The 23,075-nt window shown below is 43.1% G+C and overlaps 1 protein-coding gene across 2 annotated transcripts in view; it reads right to left on the bottom strand.

Annotated features, from left to right (window-relative positions):
* TTC21B (tetratricopeptide repeat domain 21B) overlaps nucleotides 1-23,075 on the bottom strand; it is a 418,459-nt gene that overhangs the window by 267,262 nt on the left and 128,122 nt on the right. For both annotated transcript variants that reach the window (XM_063933597.1, XM_063933598.1), the window contains exon 14: nucleotides 16,904-17,128. In XM_063933597.1, coding sequence (XP_063789667.1) covers nucleotides 16,904-17,128 — 225 coding nt within the window. The remainder of the gene's footprint in view (nucleotides 1-16,903; nucleotides 17,129-23,075) is intronic.

Here is a 23,075-nt window from a genome sequence, read left to right as displayed (position 1 = left end):
CCCCATACATATAAGTCCTCTTGTCAGGGACAGGATTTTCCTCAGAAATGTGTAACACATCCTTCATTGCCACAATCATGTAGCGGATGGCTTTAGTCATTTTAGGCTGCAACTTTGCCTCATCGTCATCGACACTGGAATCAGATTCCGTGTCGACGTCTGTGTCAACTAACTGGGATATTGGGCGCTTTTGAGACCCTGACGGCCTCTGCGCTGTGGGAGCAGGCATGGGTTGAGACCCCGACTGTCCCAAGGCTACAGCTTTATCCAATCTGTTATGTAAAGAGCTTACATTATCATTTAACACCTTCCACATATCCATCCAATCAGGTGTCGGCCCCGTCGGGGGCAACACCACAACTATTTGCACTTGTTCTGCCTCCACGTATCCTTCCTCATCAAACATGTCGACACAGGCGTACCGACACACCGCACACATACAGGGAACGCTCTGACTGAGGACAGGACCCCGCAAAGGCTTTTGGGGAGACAGAGAGAGAGTATGCCAGCACACACCCCAGCGCTATATAACCCAGGGATTACACTGTACTGTACTGTGTTTACCCAGTAGCTGCTGTTTTTATATATATATATCTCTGCGCCTGAATTTATGTGCCCCCCCTCTCTTTTTTACCCTCTATTGCACCTGTATACTGCAGGGGAGAGCTTGGGGAGCGTCCTTGCAGCGGAGCTGTGAAGAGGAAATGGCGCTGGTGTGCTGAGGAAGAAGGCCCCGCCCCCTCAGCGGCGGGCTTCTGTCCCGCTTCTCACGTGTAAAAATGGCGGGGGCTCGCACATATATACAGTGCCTGACTGTATATATGTATACTTTTGCCATCAGGTATCTTAATTGCTGCCCAGGGCGCCCCCCCCTGCGCCCTGCAACCTACAGTGACTGGCGTGTGTGGGTGTGCTGCGGGAGCAATGGCGCACAGCTGCAGTGCTGTGCGCTACCTTAAGTGAAGACAGGAGTCTTCTGCCGCCGATTTCGATGTCTTCTTGCTTCTGCACTTCTGGCTCTGCAAGGGGGACGGTGGCGCGGCTCCAGGAACGGACAATCAAGGTTAGGTACCTGTGTTCGATCCCTCTGGAGCTAATGGTGTCCAGTAGCCTAAGAAGCGCAACTTAGCTGCAGTGAGTAGGTTTGCTTCTCTCCCCTCAGTCCCACATAGCAGAGAGTCTGTTGCCAGCAGAAGCTCTCTGAAAATAAAAAACCTGACAAAATACTTTCTTTTCTAGCAAGCTCAGGAGAGCCCACTAGGAGCACCCAGCTCTGGCCGGGCACAGAGTCTAACTGAGGTCTGGAGGAGGGGCATAGAGGGAGGAGCCAGTGCACACCAGATAGTACAGAATCTTTCTTTAGAGTGCCCAGTCTCCTGCGGAGCCCGTCTATTCCCCATGGTCCTTACGGAGTCCCCAGCATCCACTAGGACGTTAGAGAAATAATAATATTTTTTTACATAAACTATGTAACTCCTTAGTATCACCACCTGCTGCTGACTGTAGGTAAAATAATGTTTTTATATATATATATATATATATATATATATCCAAATAATGAGGCGGCACTCAGGGACTGGAACAAGTGATTTTTAGTGAGAAAACTGCATCACAGCATCAACGTTTCGGGGCCTGTCACCCCTTCGTCAGGATAAACACACAGTGCAATAAACAACAATTTATAGAGACTCACCCCTGGCGTCCTCCCCATGTCTGGCTCCCGCCGGCCGCGCCATTCCGGGCCCGTTCGTCCGCCCACTGAGAGTGACCACTTCCGCCGGAAGTGGCGTCATATGGTGACGTCCGGGTCCCGGGCCGCGTAACCACGGCAACCCTGTAAACACAATGACGTCATAATTAAAAACAGCAATACCACTGTTTAAGTAAGAAAGTGTGATCGATCGTGCTGGTATAAAATGACACCATATCGTGTCACTAATGTTCCTGTAAAAACTAGAATCTGCTGATATAAAAAAACATCAACCTCTGTGTGCACGCAGTGCAGACAATAACACACGTGAAAAAACACGCACTCGTGTGCGACTCAATAGTGTAATTTCATTATATATATGTTGGTCGTAAAAGACCATGGTGTAATACCTAAAAAACATAGCCTGATAAGGGCTACTGAATTAATAATATAAATATTTAAATATGTGCATATAGATCACACCTGCTACAGTGGTATTGACACATAACCATAACTACCCACCCTTCAAACATTTAAAAACATAACAAGTGGACTTCCGGTTCCGGTCTCATGCTGTGAGGACGCTACACAGCAGAGCTCCGGTGAATCCTGACTCCAGGCATCGTTATAACGACTGCACAGTCAGTCTCCAAGGGCTTCAACTTTCCCCACAGCTTAGGCGGTCTCACCCCGCGAATCCCCGCCGACTTCTGATACCTCCGGCGAGCCGCTCTGTGACTTCAACAGACGCTCGCCGCTCGGCGCTTGGCGGCGGAGCCCGCCTTAGACAGTGCAGAGTCGCGGGTTGAACGCATCGGTCTGTGGTGCTCCCAGCTCCTGTACTTACGGAGAACACCGCCAGCAGATCTCTTCATAGAGAAACATTTACCCGTTCCACGAGCAGGATTGGTAACCATAGCAACCGCAGCACGGTAATAACTGCTACACTGTCCCTCCACACTACAGCTGGGATCTCCCTGCCTGACAATCAAATACTATAGCACCACACCAAGTGCTATTCTTAGCTTAAGCCATTCCTAGCTTATTTTGTTCACATTATTCCAGAGTCTCACGGCTGCTCAATCTCACAGCTCACACCAGTGGATGAAACAAGGCATGATTTGCATTGCAGAGCACTATTTATCAATCTAAATGATGGTCATCCTCAGGATTTAACTACAAGCCCAGTCCTTGCAGCTCACAGACGCCTCACTTCATTATACCAGAACAATCCTTCTTCACACGACGCCCAGCCTGTACTTATTTCACCGACAGGGAGATTTATTATCTGATCCTTCCTTACCCCCATTTGTCAATGGACCGTTTCCTTTCCCCCATCCCTGCAGCCACAGCAATTCCTTCCTCCATCCCGGTCAGACAAGAAAAGCGGAGAGCTAACACTGCCATGGCTCCTGGCATTACTACCCCTCCCTCATCTCCAGCCCCCAAAAAATTAATTGCGTCTCAATCTCCTTCACGCAAGACTTCTAATAGCCGATCTCCTGATTCTCCTATCACATACGCTGACCTAACCGAAGCCATAACCCAAGCTATCTCTCCATTGCTGTCAAAAGCAGTCTCAGATATCTCACTCCAATTGCAACACCTCTCGCATAAAGTCTCTGTTAATGAGAATAGAATTGGGGGGCTTTGTCATGATATGGCTGATGTTCAGGGCTGTGTTAAACGTCTTGAAAAAGAGAATTACCAGCTGTGGATGAAGCTAGACGACGCAGAAAACAGGTCCAGACGGAATAATATTAGGCTGGTAGGGCTGCCAGAATCGGTAAAAGGAGATGAATTATCTCACTTTGTACAGGTAACACTCCCTTCACTTCTTGGTATTACCGAATCATGCAAAGATCTAGTAATTGAACGCGTACACCGTGTTGGTCCTCCGCCTCGATCCGCAGAAGGACGTCCCAGGGTGACTCTTTTCAGATGCCTCAACTATCTCCACAAGGTTGCCATATGGACTGCGTCTAGGAAAACCCGGCCCTTACAATGGGAGAATAATCGCCTTCTCATATTCCAAGACTTTTCCGCCGAGTTATCAAGAGCAAGGAAAGCCTTCAACCCAATCTGTTCTAGGTTGGTATCCTCCAAGCGTAAATTCTCCTTACTCTACCCAGCGAAACTTCGGATATACGATGGAGATAAACACCTGGATTTCTCCACTCCAGAAGACGCAACTTCATACCTCCAAGAAGGGTCTACAGAGGACCAGGATGACATCGCTGATGCCGCCTCATCCCCTAATACCTGATCTTAAGGTTTATATTATAATGCTGTTTTATTGAGGGCTACTCCCTCTGTTCGTTTCTATCTATCTCACTTCACCTAATGCAGATTTACTATGCTTTAAATTTTATGTTAATTCTCAGCTTGATGGTCAGTCCCCTCCTTGGTTTTAGAACCATTATATTTTCTTGTAATTCATATTAACGAACAACCGTCACCAACATTGAGCCTCACTCGCAGACCATCTAATAATCTACTACTGACTATCACAACACTTATGTTTATTGGCAGTCATCATTTAATATTGATGTGTATTTTTATATATCCTATGCATACCGTTTCTTTTCTTAGAATAGCCCTACCATACTATATAGAGTAATTTTTTCCCAGATGCCAGAGTCGGGATATCATCTGGAGCGTTAATCCGGAATAGTAGTAATGTTTGGAATAATTTTAGTTACTATTTTGAATTTTTGGCCCGGAAGTTTGTTTGCATGCCAAACGTTAACCAATTTTATTTGTATGTATTTGTTTTTTCCCCATGCTCCTCCCCCCCCTATCCCCAAGCCCGACTCCCTTCTTCGAATCCAATCATTTGACACACGGTTGATCTTTATATTCTTTTACCTCTCCTGGTTATTTAAATGTCTAACCTAAAGATTGGCACCCTGAATGTAGGTGGAATTAACTCCCCGTCTAAACGTCGCAGGATCCTCATGTATTTATCCAAAATGAACATCAATGTTGCATTTTTGCAAGAATCTCATTTGACTCTCCAGGAATCCATGAAATTACAGATGTCACATTGGTGCCTAATAGCTGCAGCCCCATACAATTCTAAATCTAGAGGGGTTGTCCTTCTAGCAAAACGTAATCTTAATATCATACTACTATCCACTGACATTGACCCCAACGGCCGTTATTTAATTGTCAGTCTCTCTATTGAGTCATTTAGATTAGTCCTCTGTAATGTTTACGCTCCCACTACGTACAAAAGATCCTTTTTTCAGATGTTAATAGCCAAACTAACCCCATTTTCTAATGATAACCTCATTGTATGTGGAGACTTCAACTTAGTGTCTTCTAATTATTTAGACCGCTCTAACACTTCTAGAACTCCCCAACGCCTCCCTAAACTTGGTATTCCTGCCTTTTCTGAAGCCTTGCAGCTAATTGATATTTGGCGTGCTCTAAATCCCATAGAAAGGGAGTTTTCCTGCCATTCCTCTGCCCATGATACATTTTCTAGAATTGATTATGCGTTTATCACCCAAAAGCTTTTTCCCTCAGTCACCGATCCAACCATCGAACCCATTATTATCTCTGATCACGCCTTGATTTGGTTTTCCCTCACTCTACGTCCCCCTCAGTCTCTTCCCCCCCAATGGAAATTCCCCTCTCACCTTTCTAACTCCAAAAAATTTTGTGACTTCCTGCAGGCATCTTGGGATACCTTTTTCTTCTTAAATGAACAACACTCAGAATTAGACCCCTCTTTATTTTGGCAAACAGCCAAATCAGTCCTTCGGGGCAATATTATTTCATACTCCTCTGCTTTAAAGAAAAATCATACCAAATCTTACCTAGAAATGCAACGTGCTCTTTCCACTGCCTTCCAAGTATTTAAATCCCACCCCTCCCCGTCTAATAAATCCTCGTATTTAACAATAAAACTCCAGTTTAACGAATTTCTCTCTCAGACGGGTGATAAATATAAATATAAAGTCGACTACCGGTTCCACAAATTTGGAAATAAAACAGGGAAACTCCTCACAAACATGCTGAAAGGTACCTCTCCCCCCATGTTAGTTCATCCTCTAAAACTCCCTGATGGGTCCTTAACTAACGACCCCCAAGCCATCACATCTCTCATGAAGTCATTTTATGAAACATTATATTCCAATCCTTCTCCCCCCACTGATAAGCTCCCCCAATCTTGGTCTTTCCCCCTTTTACCCCAAGTACCGTCTACTTTTCTTGATTCCCTAGATGAACCTATCACATTAGAAGAAGTTCGCTCAGCTATTACTCACTTGAAACATAACAAAGCTCCAGGCCCAGACGGTTTTTCAAATGAGTTTTATAAACTCTTGATTGATAAAATAGACAAACATCTTCTGGCATTACTCAACTCAATAATTAGATCGAAATCCATCCCTCTATATTTTAATAGCGCTACAATCAGAGTTCTTTTGAAGCCTGGTCGAGACTCTTCCATCCCTAGTTCCTATCGCCCAATTTCACTATTAAATTCCGATTATAAAATTTTTACAAAAATCTTAGCCAACCGTTTAAAACTCTCTCTCCCTCACATAATCCATCCAGACCAAACCGGGTTTATATGGGGCCGTCACTCTGTAACTAATGTCCGCAAAGTCCTCTCGATAATCCAACATTTAAAACTTCATCCTACTTTAACAAATAATATCGTTTTAGCTCTAGACGCAGAAAAGGCGTTTGACCTTATAGAATGGCCACACCTTTTCAGTTCCATGAGACTTTTTGGTTTTCCTTCATCCTTCATTTCGGTTATCCAATCCATTTACTCCTCTCCATCCTCGCAGCTCTATTGTAATGGCCACTTATCTACTCCTTTCGCAATTTCTCGAGGCACCCGTCAGGGATGCCCCCTTTCCCCACTACTCTTCGCCATTGCTATTGAACCATTGGCAATCTCTATTAGAAATTCCCCTAATATTCACGGGATCCAAATCGGTAATATCCCATTAAAGCTTGCGCTATATGCAGATGACCTATTAATTTTCCTATCTAATCCCTCTTCTTCTTTACCTAATTTATTTTCATTAATAAATAATTTTGGCTCCCAAGCAGGATTCAAAATAAATATGTCTAAATCTGAAATCCTACAACTTGAAGGCCCCACTACTTTAACTCTTCATCCCACATCCCCTCTTCTCTCTCCTATACTCAAAACGGAAATTAAATATTTGGGCTTACATATCCCCTCTGATCTCTCCTCCTTATATAAACTGAATTTTACTCCGTCTCTCATCAAAATCTCCTCACTATTTGACTCATGGCTAAATCTCCCACTATCTATCATTGGAAGAATAGCGGTAGTTAAAAGTATAATTTTTCCTAAGATATTTTATTTACTACAAATGCTTCCTATTAGCCTCTCTGTATCTGACTTGAAACGCTTTAACCAAATTACCTCTCGATTTATATGGCAAAATAAACGCCCTCGAATTGCTTTCCAAAAACTACAATCTCACAAATCTCATGGAGGGATGTCCCTTCCAAACCTGAAATTATATACTTTAGCGATTCATTTCAGATATATTTCAGATTGGCTTCTCTCTAAATCCACTTATACTTCATCTTCACTAGATACTGCCCTTTTCAGTCCATATTCTCCAAGTGCCCTTCTTCACTCCAATAAATCTGATATTCCTTCTAGTATATTGCACCATATCATGTTTCACGACACTTACTCAACTTGGATTACTATCAATAAAAAATTAACGAGACATGCGACTTCTTCTCCCTATAATACACTCTGGGGCAATCCCTCATTCCATCCTTCATTATCCAATCCAATTTTCCACACATGGAAAAATAAGGGCCTTTCCCTTACCTCCCAGGTTTTCGATCCAGGAGGCCAGATAATACCTTTTTCTACTCTTCAAACGCAATTTTCCCTACATACCTCTAATTTCTACATGTACCTACAGTCGCGACATTATGTCCATTCCCTAGATCCCAAAACTAGATATCAAAACTCTCCTGATCCTATTAACTCCCTGCTTCGCCTATTACATTCTTCCCCCTACTATATAAAATATATTTATACCCTATTATTACCAACTTCCAATACTAATACTTGGCAAACACTGGCTCTAACTTGGCGAAATGACATCCCAGACATTGACTCCCCCCCGATTCTTTTTGCACATAGCTCTAGCACCATGAAATTCTTGAAATCCTCTTACCTACAGGAAGTTCACTGGAGAACTTTACACAGAGCCTATATTTCCCCTGCTCAAAGAAGTCATATGGTTCCAAACTCACCAGGCTCCTGTTTTAAATGTCGTAGCTCTCACGCTAATTTTTTCCACTGCTTCTGGGAATGCGGGAAAATAAAACGCTTTTGGAATAAAATAATTGTCTACCTAAACTCTTTATTCACTACACATATTTTCCCTGACCCATTAGCATGTATATGTGCAAATTTTAAAAATTGGCTTCCCAACAGCGATATCTCTCCATATATTCCGCTTCTGACCACCATCGTGACTCTTGCAAAGAAAATCATTCTCACCCATTGGATCTCTTCATCATCTCCCTCTCTACAAGAATTAAAGTTAAAACTCCTACAATTGCTATATTTTGATAGAAATAGCACATTCCCCGACATAGATAAACATGTTGATCGATTCTATTCCAAATGGTCCCCACTCATACTTTCTTTAGACTCGCCCACTCAAGACAGAATTATGAAAGTTTACGAAAATACTGATTGGCACCATTTACGTACCATTGCAAACTCCTAATTCCACTACATGACGTTATACAATTGAAACTGCTTATGTTTATGTGATTACAAACCATTATGATCCTCTCCTGAAGACAATGATTGGACCCTCCTTCTCCCCCCTCCCACCTCCTCTACCCGTATTCGTCTTATTCAACAATTTCTTTTATTTTTCCTATTTCTCTTTCATTTTTCCTATTTCTCTTTTGTCTATCATCTTTCTTTAATAAACCCTAGTTACCAACATCGTCTCAGTTTTATGTGGATAATTTTAATTGAATCCACATTTTATATTCCACTCTACACCATAGTTATCATTATATGTTTTTATCTCAATGCACAATAAGTGGAATTGTTTGTCATGTTAAGAGACTATGTCTGATTGGAATTCTGTTCTGTACATAAATGACGATGTATCCTCTGTTTGTATGTATAATTTTCCTTACCTTTGTACAACAACAAAATAAAAATTGTATAATTAAAAAAAAAAAAAACATAACAAGTACAGGGGTCCATCACCCCCTCTTACCCTATGTGACCACAGGTACGTATTCATTACACCCCACAATACAATTATTATGACAGCACATATAAACTCCACACAGAAGCAGAAAATTTCATATAATCTCTGAGCATTTTTCTCCCTATAATCCAACAGTTTTAGAAACTCTACTGCCATCTTGCCCCTCCCTTTCCAGGATGTTCTTTACCTATAAAAAATTGTTAAGGCCTAATGATTCATTTAACCCTTTAGGTCGGATGGTATCCAACCTAAAAATCCATCTGGATTCTAGTTGGAGTAATTTCAGGGCTCTATTTCCTCCCCTGATTGACTCCGGTACATGGTCAATTATTCGGTACCTAAGAGTGGCCATGTTATGTTTAGATTCAGCAAAGTGGCGAGCAACAGGTTGATCGCTTACTCCGGTATTGATGGCCGCCCTGATTGCCTGTCTGTGCTGTGCCATCCTAACCTTGAATTGACATTCCGTTTTGCCAACGTAATAGAGTCCACAAGGACACATAATTACATATACCACAAACTTTGAATGACATGACAGCGGCCAATTGATTGTAAACTTCTTGGCCGAGTGTGGATGTCCAATGACATCACTTGTGGACATATAGGTGCAAGTTGTGCAACCAATGCACTTATAACAACCGTTGGCTCTTGTCAAAAAATGTTGCGGGACTTTCTTTTTAAATTTGCTGAGATCGGTTTTAACCACAAGATCCTTAATGTTCTTGCCCCTCCTATAGCTGGGCATGATTCTGGTGTATCTAAAGCATTTTAAATCGGGATCTGAGGCTATCATTGGCCATAGTGTCTTAGCCTTTTTACTAGTGTGCCGGCTATTGGTGTTGTATGTATTGACCCACGGGAGTCTATCTTTTTTATCTGTGGGACTCACATTAGTAAGTAACTTAACTCTGTCTTGTGCTGCCGCCTTAGCACGTGCTGCTTTTACTAGAGGTAAAGGATATCCCCTCTGTAAAAATTTTTGTTCCATGAGATTCAGTTGATTCTCAACATCTTCGGCTCGGCTGGTGATTCTGCACACCCTTAAAAACTGTGAATAAGGTAACCCACAGATGGACGGGGTGGGATGAAAACTATTAAAGCTCAAGATGGTGTTCCTGTCAGTAGGTTTAGTAAAGAGATTAGTGATAATCTCCCCGTTGGATATGGTAATTGAGATATCTAAAAACTCAATATGTGTGTGGCTGCATTTTAGGGTTAATTTGATGGGACTGAGGGACCTGTTCTGTTCCATGACGATGTCCTGGAGTGACTGTTCACTTCCAGTCCAGAACATCAGTAAATCATCTATGTACCGGTAATATAAGAAAATATCCCTGGAAATTACCGGATTTTCATAGAATAAACTTTTTTCAACATCCCACATATAGGTGTTGGCGAACGCTGGCGCCACAGCCGAACCCATTGCGCACCCTGTTGTCTGTCTGAAGAACTTGTCCCCAAACAGAAAATAGTTGTGCGCAAGGGTGAACTCCAACAATTGAATAAACAATTCTACATCGGGTCCTGTATAGTGTGGATTTCCTATCAGAAGTCTCCTCACCGCCTGCACACCTCCTTCATGGGGGATGCAGGTATAGAGGCTCGTTACATCCATTGTTGCCATAAGCAAATCAGCTGGTACTTTCTCTACCCTTAGGAAATGCCTTAACAATTCATTAGAATCTTTCAGATGTGAAAATGTATGTTGGATGCACGGCTGAAGATAGGCATCCAGAAAAATTGCCACTGGTTCGCACAGTGACCCCCGGGCCGAAATAATCGGTCTCCCAGGGGGTCTCTGTGCATCTTTGTGAACTTTGGGCAAAGTGTAGAAAATTGGTACTACCGGATGATCTGTGGTTAATTTTAAAATGACATTACTGGACAATAGCCCCTGTTCACCTGCCTTTTTTAACAGATCAACCAATTCCTTTTTGTAAGCCTGAGTGGGATCTTTCCCCAGTGTGCAATAAGTCCCCGTATCACTAAGCAGTCTGTTACATTCTGCCACATAGTCCCCAATGTCCTGAACCACCACTGAACCCCCCTTATCCGCCCCCCTAATAATAATGTCCTCTCTTGTACTCAATTTTTTCAAGGCGGTGTTCTCCTCCTTCGTGAGGTTGTTAAACACGTGGGGTGGCTCTTCGGTGCCAGCCTGTTCTAGCAGTCTGCTAAACGTTTTAAGGGTTGGATTGGTGGATAGGGGATCAAAGCGGGAATGGGGACCCAGTTTCCTAATTCTTGATGGAACATTGCTCACAGGGTCTTGTTTAGGCTGTTTCTCAAAGAATTCTTTCAATTTAAGTGATCGGTGTAGTTTAAAAGAATCTACTTTCCATTGGAATTGATTGGGTTTGTTTGTCGGCACAAACGTAAGACCCTTTTCCAGTACACTTACCTCAGCCAGGGAGAGGGGGCTGGAGGACAAATTGAAAATTAAGTCCTTCTCACTGCTCTTGGGGGCCTCCCCCTTCTTCTGCCGGTTTGTTTGACCGCCCCTTCTAGTACGTCTGCGTCTCGAGCCGCTGGCACTGCCCGAGTCCCTGCCCCTAAAGGGGTCGCTTGTGCCTGTCCCCTGCCCTGGTTGGCCCGTCGGTTTCCCGGATCATCAGAGTCACTGGCAGAGGTGGTGCCTTGGCGTGCAGACTGATATCTTGGGCGGAATCTGGGAGCTCTGTTTCCTGAGGTTTGGCCACCTGTATTGCCCAGCCATGTGTACACACGATGTTGTGCATAATCTTGCTGAACTTTAAGCAATTTTTCTCTTTTGAATTTCAATAACTCGACCCGATATTGTTCTACTTGCTCGTCCAGCTTCGTCATCCTCGTTAGATCGGCTGCAAAAGCTGTGCTCTGTTCCATCTTATACTTGCTAATTTTCTCTTTAGTGACCGTATATTCCCTGGTCGCCTCCTCTATCACCAGGAGGAGCAAGTCCATGGAGCACTTGTTTAGCACTGATATCCATCTTTTGCAAAAATTAATGTTGTATCGGCCGATCGTCGGGGCATTATGTATCCGAAATCCCCTCGGGATGTGTTTCGCACGATAGTAGTCTGATAGCGTGCGGCTATGGTAGAGGTAATCTACCTCCCGTTTCTTAAGTTTGAACAACTCGCGAAAAGCATCATCATTTGTAGTTGCTGGACTGTCCCCAAAGGCAGATTCTTTGGTCAATATGCCCTCAGCCTCCAAGTCTGAAAAACTTAGGGTGTCATATGTGTCACATTGTAGTAGAAATGTGGTGGAATCATCATCTCCTCTCTGAGATGCAGCCATCATTCACATCTGTGCATATATTTGCATTATTCAATATTAACTTCGTGCAGAGTAAAGTGCTGGTCCAAAAGAGCAAAAGTGCAAATGGCAAAAAAACAAACAAAAAACATGGACAGAGTTCCTGAGAAATGAGGATCAGTAATAGTAACTGACCGGTGCCCTGCGTGGCACAGTACCTTGCAGCAAGTGCTGTAGCCGAATATTTTCACACCATTCGCCGGCACTCGGTTCGCCCACTGGGCTCTCTTGCCCTGGTGCCCTCCACTGGGGTAGCAATCCCCTGTATCTATATCCAAATAATGAGGCGGCACTCAGGGACTGGAACAAGTGATTTTTAGTGAGAAAACTGCATCACAGCATCAACGTTTCGGGGCCTGTCACCCCTTCGTCAGGATAAACACACAGTGCAATAAACAACAATTTATAGAGACTCACCCCTGGCGTCCTCCCCATGTCTGGCTCCCGCCGGCCGCGCCATTCCGGGCCCGTTCGTCCGCCCACTGAGAGTGACCACTTCCGCACAGACAGGCAATCAGGGCGGCCATCAATACCGGAGTAAGCGATCAACCTGTTGCTCGCCACTTTGCTGAATCTAAACATAACATGGCCACTCTTAGGTACCGAATAATTGACCATGTACCGGAGTCAATCAGGGGAGGAAATAGAGCCCTGAAATTACTCCAACTAGAATCCAGATGGATTTTTAGGTTGGATACCATCCGACCTAAAGGGTTAAATGAATCATTAGGCCTTAACAATTTTTTATAGGTAAAGAACATCCTGGAAAGGGAGGGGCAAGATGGCAGTAGAGTTTCTAAAACTGTTGGATTATAGGGAGAAAAATGCTCAGAGATTATATGAAATTTTCTGCTTCTGTGTGGAGTTTATATGTGCTGTCATAATAATTGTATTGTGGGGTGTAATGAATACGTACCTGTGGTCACATAGGGTAAGAGGGGGTGATGGACCCCTGTACTTGTTATGTTTTTAAATGTTTGAAGGGTGGGTAGTTATGGTTATGTGTCAATACCACTGTAGCAGGTGTGATCTATATGCACATATTTAAATATTTATATTATTAATTCAGTAGCCCTTATCAGGCTATGTTTTTTAGGTATTACACCATGGTCTTTTACGACCAACATATATATAATGAAATTACACTATTGAGTCGCACACGAGTGCGTGTTTTTTCACGTGTGTTATTGTCTGCACTGCGTGCACACAGAGGTTGATGTTTTTTTATATCAGCAGATTCTAGTTTTTACAGGAACATTAGTGACACGATATGGTGTCATTTTATACCAGCACGATCGATCACACTTTCTTACTTAAACAGTGGTATTGCTGTTTTTAATTATGACGTCATTGTGTTTACAGGGTTGCCGTGGTTACGCGGCCCGGGACCCGGACGTCACCATATGACGCCACTTCCGGCGGAAGTGGTCACTCTCAGTGGGCGGACGAACGGGCCCGGAATGGCGCGGCCGGCGGGAGCCAGACATGGGGAGGACGCCAGGGGTGAGTCTCTATAAATTGTTGTTTATTGCACTGTGTGTTTATCCTGACGAAGGGGTGACAGGCCCCGAAACGTTGATGCTGTGATGCAGTTTTCTCACTAAAAATCACTTGTTCCAGTCCCTGAGTGCCGCCTCATTATTTGGATATAGATACAGGGGATTGCTACCCCAGTGGAGGGCACCAGGGCAAGAGAGCCCAGTGGGCGAACCGAGTGCCGGCGAATGGTGTGAAAATAAATATATATATATATATATATATATATATATATTTTAATACAACAACAAATCTTCATGATGGTGCCTCCACAGATTTATATTACAGATGTGCACCAGACCATTTCTGCTGGTTTTGGTTCTAATCATTGCCCAGTTTTGGTTTTGACTAATGGCTGTGACTGGTTTTGGTTTTGTATTTTGTTTAAAAATGACAAAATAAGCTAAAAACATAATTTGAGGCTAACCTCAATAACATTAATTTCCAGTCATTTCCAGTCAATTTTGACCACCTCATAGCTCATAATATTGTTTTCATCCAGCTTAAGCCAAAGGGTGCAGTGAGCTGGCTGGTAACTAAGCGATAGAGCAGAGGCACAAACACAGAAGTTTATAGCACATCTATGAAATATTACCAAACAGCAGTGGCAGAAATGAAAAGTGTTGGATATTAAAAAGCTCAACAAACCAAGCACTTCAACAACAGGGACTGACACTTTTGAAGCTGAAGTGTTTGGTTTGTTTGGGCCACCACAAAAAATGTTTTGGAAAGACTATCTCTGATCACTAATGAGGAGGTCGATGATTTGGGTGTTAATTACATTATAATCTTGTAAAATGAATTAAATGAACTTGCCGAAAATGACGTAACATGGAGGAGCTGCCAAGACGGCTAACATCCCTACCTCTACCAACTATGGTCTCACAAATGGAGAAGATGCCTTCACAAACATTGTCAGGATTTGGGTAAAAATAATTCCACACCCAAGAGGTGGCTTTTTTGGTCTAATGCCCAGGCATCACAATAGCTTACTTTTTATCACAGGCAAGAACTGCTGCCACTGGTGGCTGACTTGCACAAACATCATCAACATCTTCATCCTCTCAGTGTCATATAGTACTAGTACATACATCTCCCTCATCCTGTTCCACTTCCACACAAGCATCCTCAATTTCTATTAGGTCCTCATCACCATCTTTACTTGTACTTTTCCCCACGTGCAGATGGTGCAGAAATGGAGGAAGAAGGCGAAAGAGGCTTCGTTATAAAAACAGTATGAGAAATGTCAGACTCACACATAGCTAACGTTGACACCCCTATATTCTCCCAGGGTTGTGTTACGGTTCTGAACACGGTTTGTTCTACTGCATTAGTGCTTTGTTTTTGTTTTTACACCTCTTCTAGACTCTAAACTGAGTGAAAAGGTCTTGAATAGTAATGAGAGGCAGAAGATGCCTCACTGACAGTTGCAGAACCACCACTCATAAATAAAGGTCAAGGCCTGAGGTGTTTTTTTCTTTACCACTGCATATTGGATTTTTGATTTTAGATGCCACGACTTAAACATAAGCATTGGCTTTAGTTGATGACACTGAAGGACTAGTATCATTATGACTGGTGGCAGCAGCTGCAGAGATATTATTTGGTTTCTCTTCTCTAAAGTGATTGTTATTCATTTTTCAATTCACAGAACAATGGGCAATTCAAAGGGCTTTTATTATATGTATGTAAATAATAAACGCATAGGGGTAAAGTGCGTCAGAATAGTACAAACAATAGAACAATGTATTTATTTTTCACTTCGCAGCTCAACTCAAACTGCAGCAATTCAAAGGGCTTCCTTTTATATGTACATGAATAAGAAACGCACAGGGGCACAGCACACACAGGTTGTACTGTATGTACAATCTTAAAACAATTTGTTTTAACTTTTTTATTTTGTACTTTTTTGAACTTTTTAAATTGTAACTGAATAACAACAATACACACTGTAGTGCTGCTTATGTGAACGCACAGCCACCTAGATGGACACAGCACAGCCATGTGTATGGAGTCTGGAGTCCACAACACAGTCCCTTTGTGACACGAAGAACATTCCCTTAAAATCACCCAGAGTACCTGTAGCCATCAAGTGCCTCGGCAGCGCTGCATGGATTCAGTATGAAAGGTAGCGGAGATCCCAGCGGTCAGAAAACGGACGCCGGGATACCAATGGTGTATATGCCGACAGGGGTGAGTTAGGGCTGTTCTCCCCTGTCCCCTACCCATCCCTTCCCGCAGGCTAACCCAAACCTCCCCCTGTAGTGCCTTACCCTAACCTCCCAGCAGGGATGCCTAAACCTAACCCCCATTCCCCGCAGCTTAAACCCAACCCTCCCCCACAGCCAAGCCCTAACCCTCCGCGTGGGTGCCTAACCCTCCCTCCCCGCAGCCTAACCCTAACTAAACCCCCAGCTTAATCCTAACCTCCCCTGGGGGTGGCTAAACTAAACCCCCCATCCCCCCACCCCAGATCCTAAACCTAACTGTGGCACTATACTTACTTAGGTCGGGAATCCGACTGTCGGAATTTCAATGTCGGTCTCTTGACCACTTTGAAATTCTGGAATCGGCATTGTGACCGGTGTCGGGATTCCGGCGTTGGTATTCCGACAGCCGGGATCCTGACTGACGGTAAATTAACCGAATTCCCCATGCACATATGGTTCAATAGAGTGGGTAACGGAAGTTACTTTCTTCAGACTGCATGTCTAATTACTTTGCAAACCAAATTAATGAAAGTACTGTAGAACCAAACTTTGGTGTTTTCTTCATTCAGACACACCTGTATATAATACTGCAGAAAAGAACTACTCAAATTCAGGGTGATAATTAAATATGCACTAAAGCAGAGCATTAGCTTAGTTGGCAAATTAATGAGCAAGGAGAAAAAAAAAAACATGAATTAATTATAAAACATATTTAAAACTCTTGAAAACATATTGATGTCAACAATGTGTTGTGGCTGTATTTCCCTAGATGATCACAGGAATGTTTAAGCTTTTTCTAGCATATGCCTTAAAATACCAGTAAAAGTTACTGGCTTTGCACATTCTGTATTATCCAACACATATAGAAAAATATATTTTAACAACCATAAAAGCAGATCTTTCTTTACCTGCTCTCCATTCATGCGGTGAGCTTCAACGAGCTCCAGAAAAATGGAAACTCTGTCACTTGCACTGATTTCTATTTTTTTTCCTTTTGATTTTGAAGTGTTTACGCCTTTTCTCATTCCCGGCAAGTTCATTGCGATCTGCAGTGTTTTTATAGCCTCCTGAATTTCTCCCATTCGTTTCTGGGTCTGGGCTTTTAGAAGGTTGTATAATGGATACTCACGTATCTGTAGCGATCAAAAAAGAATATTTTATCAATATTAGGACCAATAAATGATAATGCGTTTGTGATAGTTAAACAGTGCTCCTTCTGAAACAGTTTCTATTTTGGTGCCTTCTGAGGTGGCTAGATTAAAAAGAACTCAACACTAAAGCCACATACACCCTTTTACCACTTACATGACAATTTTTGCCCCACAAAACTGCTCAGAAATTGTCAGTTTTTTTAAATTACTTAATAAAGTTTAAAGAGTATTTTTAATAAACTAAAAGATTTAATGTAAAAAAAATATCTATTTTCCATTGGCCCCCATTATAAAATAAATTTTCCACTTCCCTTACCAATAGACTCTCCAGTGGTCTTAAATCCTTAGCAGCATAAAAAAATCCATGTTTTATAAGCCACACCCACGTGTAAAAAAACAACTTTTTTGCAACCCCCCCACCCCCACTTGTGACTAAGGTATTTTTTGTACATTATTTTAGCCTCTCCCTCCAGCATAATTTAACTATTAACCTTTATAACACCCCTCCCCCACTGGTTATAGTTCCCCCCTGGGGGCTGACCCCCCACCCTCAAGGGCATATACTCCACCCCACCCTTCTCCCACATGCAGAACGCAGCGGAGCGTGTGTCAGGTGGGACTGATGATCCCCCCTGCTCCAGCTGATCTCTGCACACAAAGAGATCAGACAAATTATTCCCCTAAGGTCCCCTCCCCTCACTACGACCCCCCAGCACATGTGCACTAGAATGCCAGTCACACTGCATTCTGGTACGTGATTCCGGAGGTGATGTCAGCGGTCAGAGACCATCATGTCACTGCCAGGCACCCGGGGCACACAGAGGAGGCAGCATATCACATGTCGTGCTACCTGGCCAGGTAACGTACTCCTGGCTATGGTCACGTCACATGCAACCAAGCCAGGCAAGTGGTCACGCAAACCTGCTCTCTATCCAGTTGGTAGTTTCTTATACCAGGAGATGCTATTTGAGGCACCAGGAAGGGTGGAGCAATATACTGAGCATGAACACGTATGAGACCCTTGCTGTACTTCTAGGATGGGAATAAGGGAGGGGAATATGGTTTTTTGGGTGTTGTTCCTATTATTATAGTTATTAGTGTGCTACATGTTGCCACAAGGGGTTCATAGCACCTTACTAAGTACAGAAACAAAAAGAACAACACAAGAAAAAGGGACTTATGGTACAGTACATAGCAGGACATGGACATGATTTATAAACATTGCTGCAACAGTAGTCATAGTACCCAAGTAAATAGCAGGACGGCAGAACTCAAGGGTTAGGCAGTATGGAGTAGATAGTGTTAGAAGTAAGGAAAGGAAAAGCACATGAGGGATTAGGGCCCTCACATGCTTTTTTTTGTTTAGTAAATCCTGGAAGTAACCTTATCCTCCTTCCAGATCATCAATACAATATAGTTTATTTCACATATGGAAAAATAGGACTTCTCTAACGTCCTAGAGGATGCTGGGGTCCATTTAGTACCATGGGGTATAGACGGGTCCGCAGGAGCCTTCGGCACTTTAAGACTTTTTTACAGTGTGAACTGGCTCCTCCCTCTATGCCCCTCCTCCAGAACCCAGTTTAGAAAAAGTGCCCGGTGAGACTGGTCGCATGCTAGTGGAGTTCTACTGGAAAATACTTAATTAGGTTTTTTATTTTACAGAAAAGCTGCTGGCAACAGCTTCCCTGCTTCGTGGGACTTAAGGGAGGAAGTAGGAACCAACTTCTCATTAAGTTTCATGGCACTGCTTCCGCTGATAGGACACCATTAGCTCCTGAGGGGTACTGAACATAGCCCAAGCCTGGCTAGCGCTCACTCCCACAGCACTGCCGCCACCCCCTAACACAGCCAGAAGTCAGAAGAGTGTATGTGTTCCCTCCACTTCCACTAATACCAAAAATTCTCAAGATCATAAGAAGAGAAAAAGTTCGGGCAATCCTCATTGTCCCAGACTGGCCAAGGAGGGCTTAGTATCCAGATCTTCAAGAGTTACTGAAAGAAGATCCTTGGCCTCTTCCTTTTCGCGAGGACCTGCTTCAGCAGGGGCCGTTTGTTTATCAAGACTTACAGCGGCTACATTTGACGGCATGGCTGTTGAGCGCCAGATCCTAGCCCAAAAGGGTATTCCCAACAAAGTCATTCCCACACTTATTCAGGCCAGGAAAAGAGTAACGTCTAGACCAGGGGTGGGCAACATGTGGCCCGCGAACCAATCCTGTCTGGCCCGCTGTCTCCCATCAGTGTGCAATGACAAGCGGCCCGACTGGCTGAGCCGCTTGTCATAGCTCTACACTGCTGCCAGACGCGGCGCCGCTGAGGAAATCCCGGTCACGTCACAGGGTCTGTGATGTCATGCGCTGGGCGGCACGGGGGGCGGAGCAACAGCAGGAGAGGCAAGCGGCGGGCAGCAACAATGACTCCGTTGTGTCAAAGTCGAAAAATATTGCAGTACACACATCACGTACAAACTACACACAGATGGCCTCCGTGCGTGTTTTGTTCTGCTGTGCGTGCGCAAATTCGCAATTTGCGTATGGTCGCTCCCGCGGTCCTGCGCATTAGCGCGTGGTATGAGTATTTACGGTAGAGTTTGTGAGCGCATGGAAAAGCTATCAAAACACATTACATATTTAATCCAAATAGTGCACAATGTACACATAGTCTCCCTGCACCACATCAGCAAGTTACAACAGTTTAAATGGTATCAGAACAAAGGGATTCACCTTTACAGGATAGGAGGGGACAGAACAACGTTATAAGGTGGGGTTTGGTATCCAGCTGTAGGGTATTTTAAGGGTAATATTACGGTGTTCGTTTGCAGAAGATCGCACGTTTCTGTGAATAGTTATGTGCAGGAGCAGAATATAGATATAAACTGTATTTACTGTACATTAAGTATGCGGCGGGAACCCAGAGGAGACCACCCACAAGTGCATCTGGAACAGACATCGTCCACCTATTAAAACCAACCTATGACCTCTCCTGTACTGTATATGACCATCCCTGTGTCCAATGGACAAAGAGATTACAGTATCCATTGTGTTAAGTTTAGGAAGATTGTATAAAAGGAGCCAGCTGCAGGCCTGGTCACACAAGACTCTAAAAGTTATCTATCTAGATGACCGAGGACCAGACCGGGTAGTGCGGCGAAATCCAAACAAGTATGTACCATTGACTGTAGCCATTATTCTTTTGTATTGTATTGCTTTGTTATTGTAACCCCCTTTCAGTAATAATATGTTGTGGTGTCGGAACCCGGCATTTTAAATACAATCTGGTGTCGTGTTTTCCTTTCCCTGCTAAGGTTTAAAGTCTATTACTATCGCATGCATAGCTGTTAAGGGTTCACGGTGTATCTTTGGATGTGTACGCGCTGCGTGTACTTTGTACAGCCAGCGCAGCGTTTGTACGCAAAGTCCGTACACGGTACAGGACTCTGTACGCTAATGGTGTAATAAGTACGTAGGTTGAGGATTATGTATAGCGGCCGCAGCAGCTTCATTTAAAGTGTATGAAATGTCTTTTTAAAGTGTTGCTTTTAGTCCTGTATGTAAATCAGCATTTACAATTGGGGGTTCATCCGATTTTCCACATACTCACAGCCTAACAGGTCATAGCAGACTTAATCTATCAGCAAAGGGCGGACAGAAAGTATCCTACGTAACCTTTTCTTGGTCGATGGATACACTGAAACCCTACTTGTGTGCTGATTAGATGACATCTGCTCTGTATGGTCTGCAGAGGTGCTGGTAGAACCCATAAAACACAGGAAAAAAGCTGTTTAAAAATCTGTGAATTTTTTTGGTGAAAAAAAGCGTACACAAAAGTGCACCGATACTTTGCATACCCTCTCACATTGTTGCAAAACAAAGTTCAAATAGATCATATTGTGTTTGATTCAGATTGGATTGTTTATCTGTTAAGTAGGTTTAAAAGTACATTTAAAAGTTGCTGCATAGCCTTGATATAGTTTTTTTTAAACTCAGGCCTAAAATAACTTCTGGTGCTTGTATGGTGTGTGATTTCTTTGTGACAAAGGAAGCCACATGGTCTGTCCTCCATTTTGGGCTAGCCACATGGCCTGTCCACCATTTTGTATAAACCTCATGGATGTGGAAGGGGGAGGAGCAGTGGCCATTTTGGGAAGGTCATTTTCTAATTAGCCGATTTTCAGTCTGCTCAGAACAATCAGTTTCCTTGGTCACATCTCACCATTTATGAGTTACCAATACATTTATTTAACCTATGCCATAGTCAATTACAAATAGTTTCAATTGGGCCTAGTGAGAGTAAATGGTGAGATAAATGCTTGGCTTGGTGTAAGAAATTGCAAAAAAGAAAAGGAAAAAAAAAAACTTTTTTTTTCTTCTTCTTTCCCAGGATTTAGTGAACTCTCTGTTTGCTATAAGATAGGCATTGAAATGCTAATTAACTGGTTCAACCACTTTTACAGGCAGGCAAAAGCACATAGCTTTGATATGTAAATTAGAAGCACTGAATGGGTAAATGAGTCACATAGAAGGCTAGTGAATGATACATATATATAATATTATTATAATTATGTGTATATTTATATCAGTGTATGTTTTGCAAGATAGTTATCCAATCTGAATCATATCATTTAAATTATTGATTATTGCTAGATTCATTTAGATCTGTGTGAAACGGGATACATTTGTGGCTATATAGTTAAAAATTAAAATAACAGTGTTTAAGGAAGTAAGTGTAAAGACACAAACGCAGTTCTGGCCTGGTTGTAAAGGTTTATACAGAAAAAAAACAGTGTTGTGTTAAGTGAGCGATTATAGTTAGTATTGCTCACATTTATAGAAGTTGTGGGATTTGTTTTATTGCGGACGCAGGGTTTTGTACACGTGTCTCGGCCAAAGTACAGGACTGCGCACGCAGCGTAAGAGACACGCGCGGTCGCGTGTTTACGCAAAGTGCGTAAAAGTGCAGACGCTAAGTACAAATTACACAATAGTGTTGTTTATTTCAAAGGTGGGACAGTAGCCATGCTACAATAGCACAACACTACTCGGTTTCTAAAGCAGATTAGTATAAAACTTTTGTTTAAACTGTATTGCCTCTGGGGGTAAAGCTGCCTATCTGAATTAATTAAAACTTTCTGTACAGAAAAAAACAAAAAGTGTATTTGAGTGAGCGAACGTAGGAGTGAGTGGCTTCGAACCCCCGGAATGCGGGATCCCGTCGTTTGGTACACCAAGTGAGTGGAGGCTTGGTGGCGTGAGGCGGCTGACTCACGTTAGTATAAGGTTTAATACGTAAGTCGAGAGGAGACTTACACAGGAGCATGGTAGGGAATTGTGAATCATATAGTTTTTTTGATATGCTCCGGCTGAGGTTTCGCAGCTTATGATTCGATTCCAATGGTCGTACGGCAGATAAGTAACAAGTACCTATACGCTGTGCGATTGGACCGCTTGTTTGTGGGTGCGATATATAGCGCAACTTGATATCCCTTTTACAAGCTTTTGCGTAAAATCGCGGTATCAGCGCTGTATACAGCATACGCAAGCGTGATTTGTGTATAAAAAAAAGTGCATAGGGAGTTTTCGCTGGTCTCTCTCAGGAAAATCTCCAACGGCAGATACTTTACTGGAAAGGGTAAGTTATTCCTAAAACTTCCAGTAAAATATAGGTCAATAGGGGCCCTAAGTTGGGTACATTGCCTTCGCTATCAACAGTGTATGGTAATACTGGCCAGCGTGGGCGAAAGCGCTCGGAGAACTTTCACCGTTGCCTTACATTGAGTATTTTGGTGTTTGTGGTAAAAGGCCCACAATTATGGGAGCCAGTTGCTCAAGTGAGGAACGTTTAGCCAGGGTTCAGGCTGAAGAGCCGCGGCCCAAGGGGTCAGCGAGGTTTAAAGGAAAAAGTATTATGTGTGGTCCACACGCTGAAG

This window comes from Pseudophryne corroboree, chromosome 7, assembly GCF_028390025.1.
Source record: "Pseudophryne corroboree isolate aPseCor3 chromosome 7, aPseCor3.hap2, whole genome shotgun sequence".
NCBI lineage: Eukaryota > Metazoa > Chordata > Amphibia > Anura > Myobatrachidae > Pseudophryne > Pseudophryne corroboree.
This window is presented reverse-complemented; position numbering and strand designations above follow the sequence as displayed.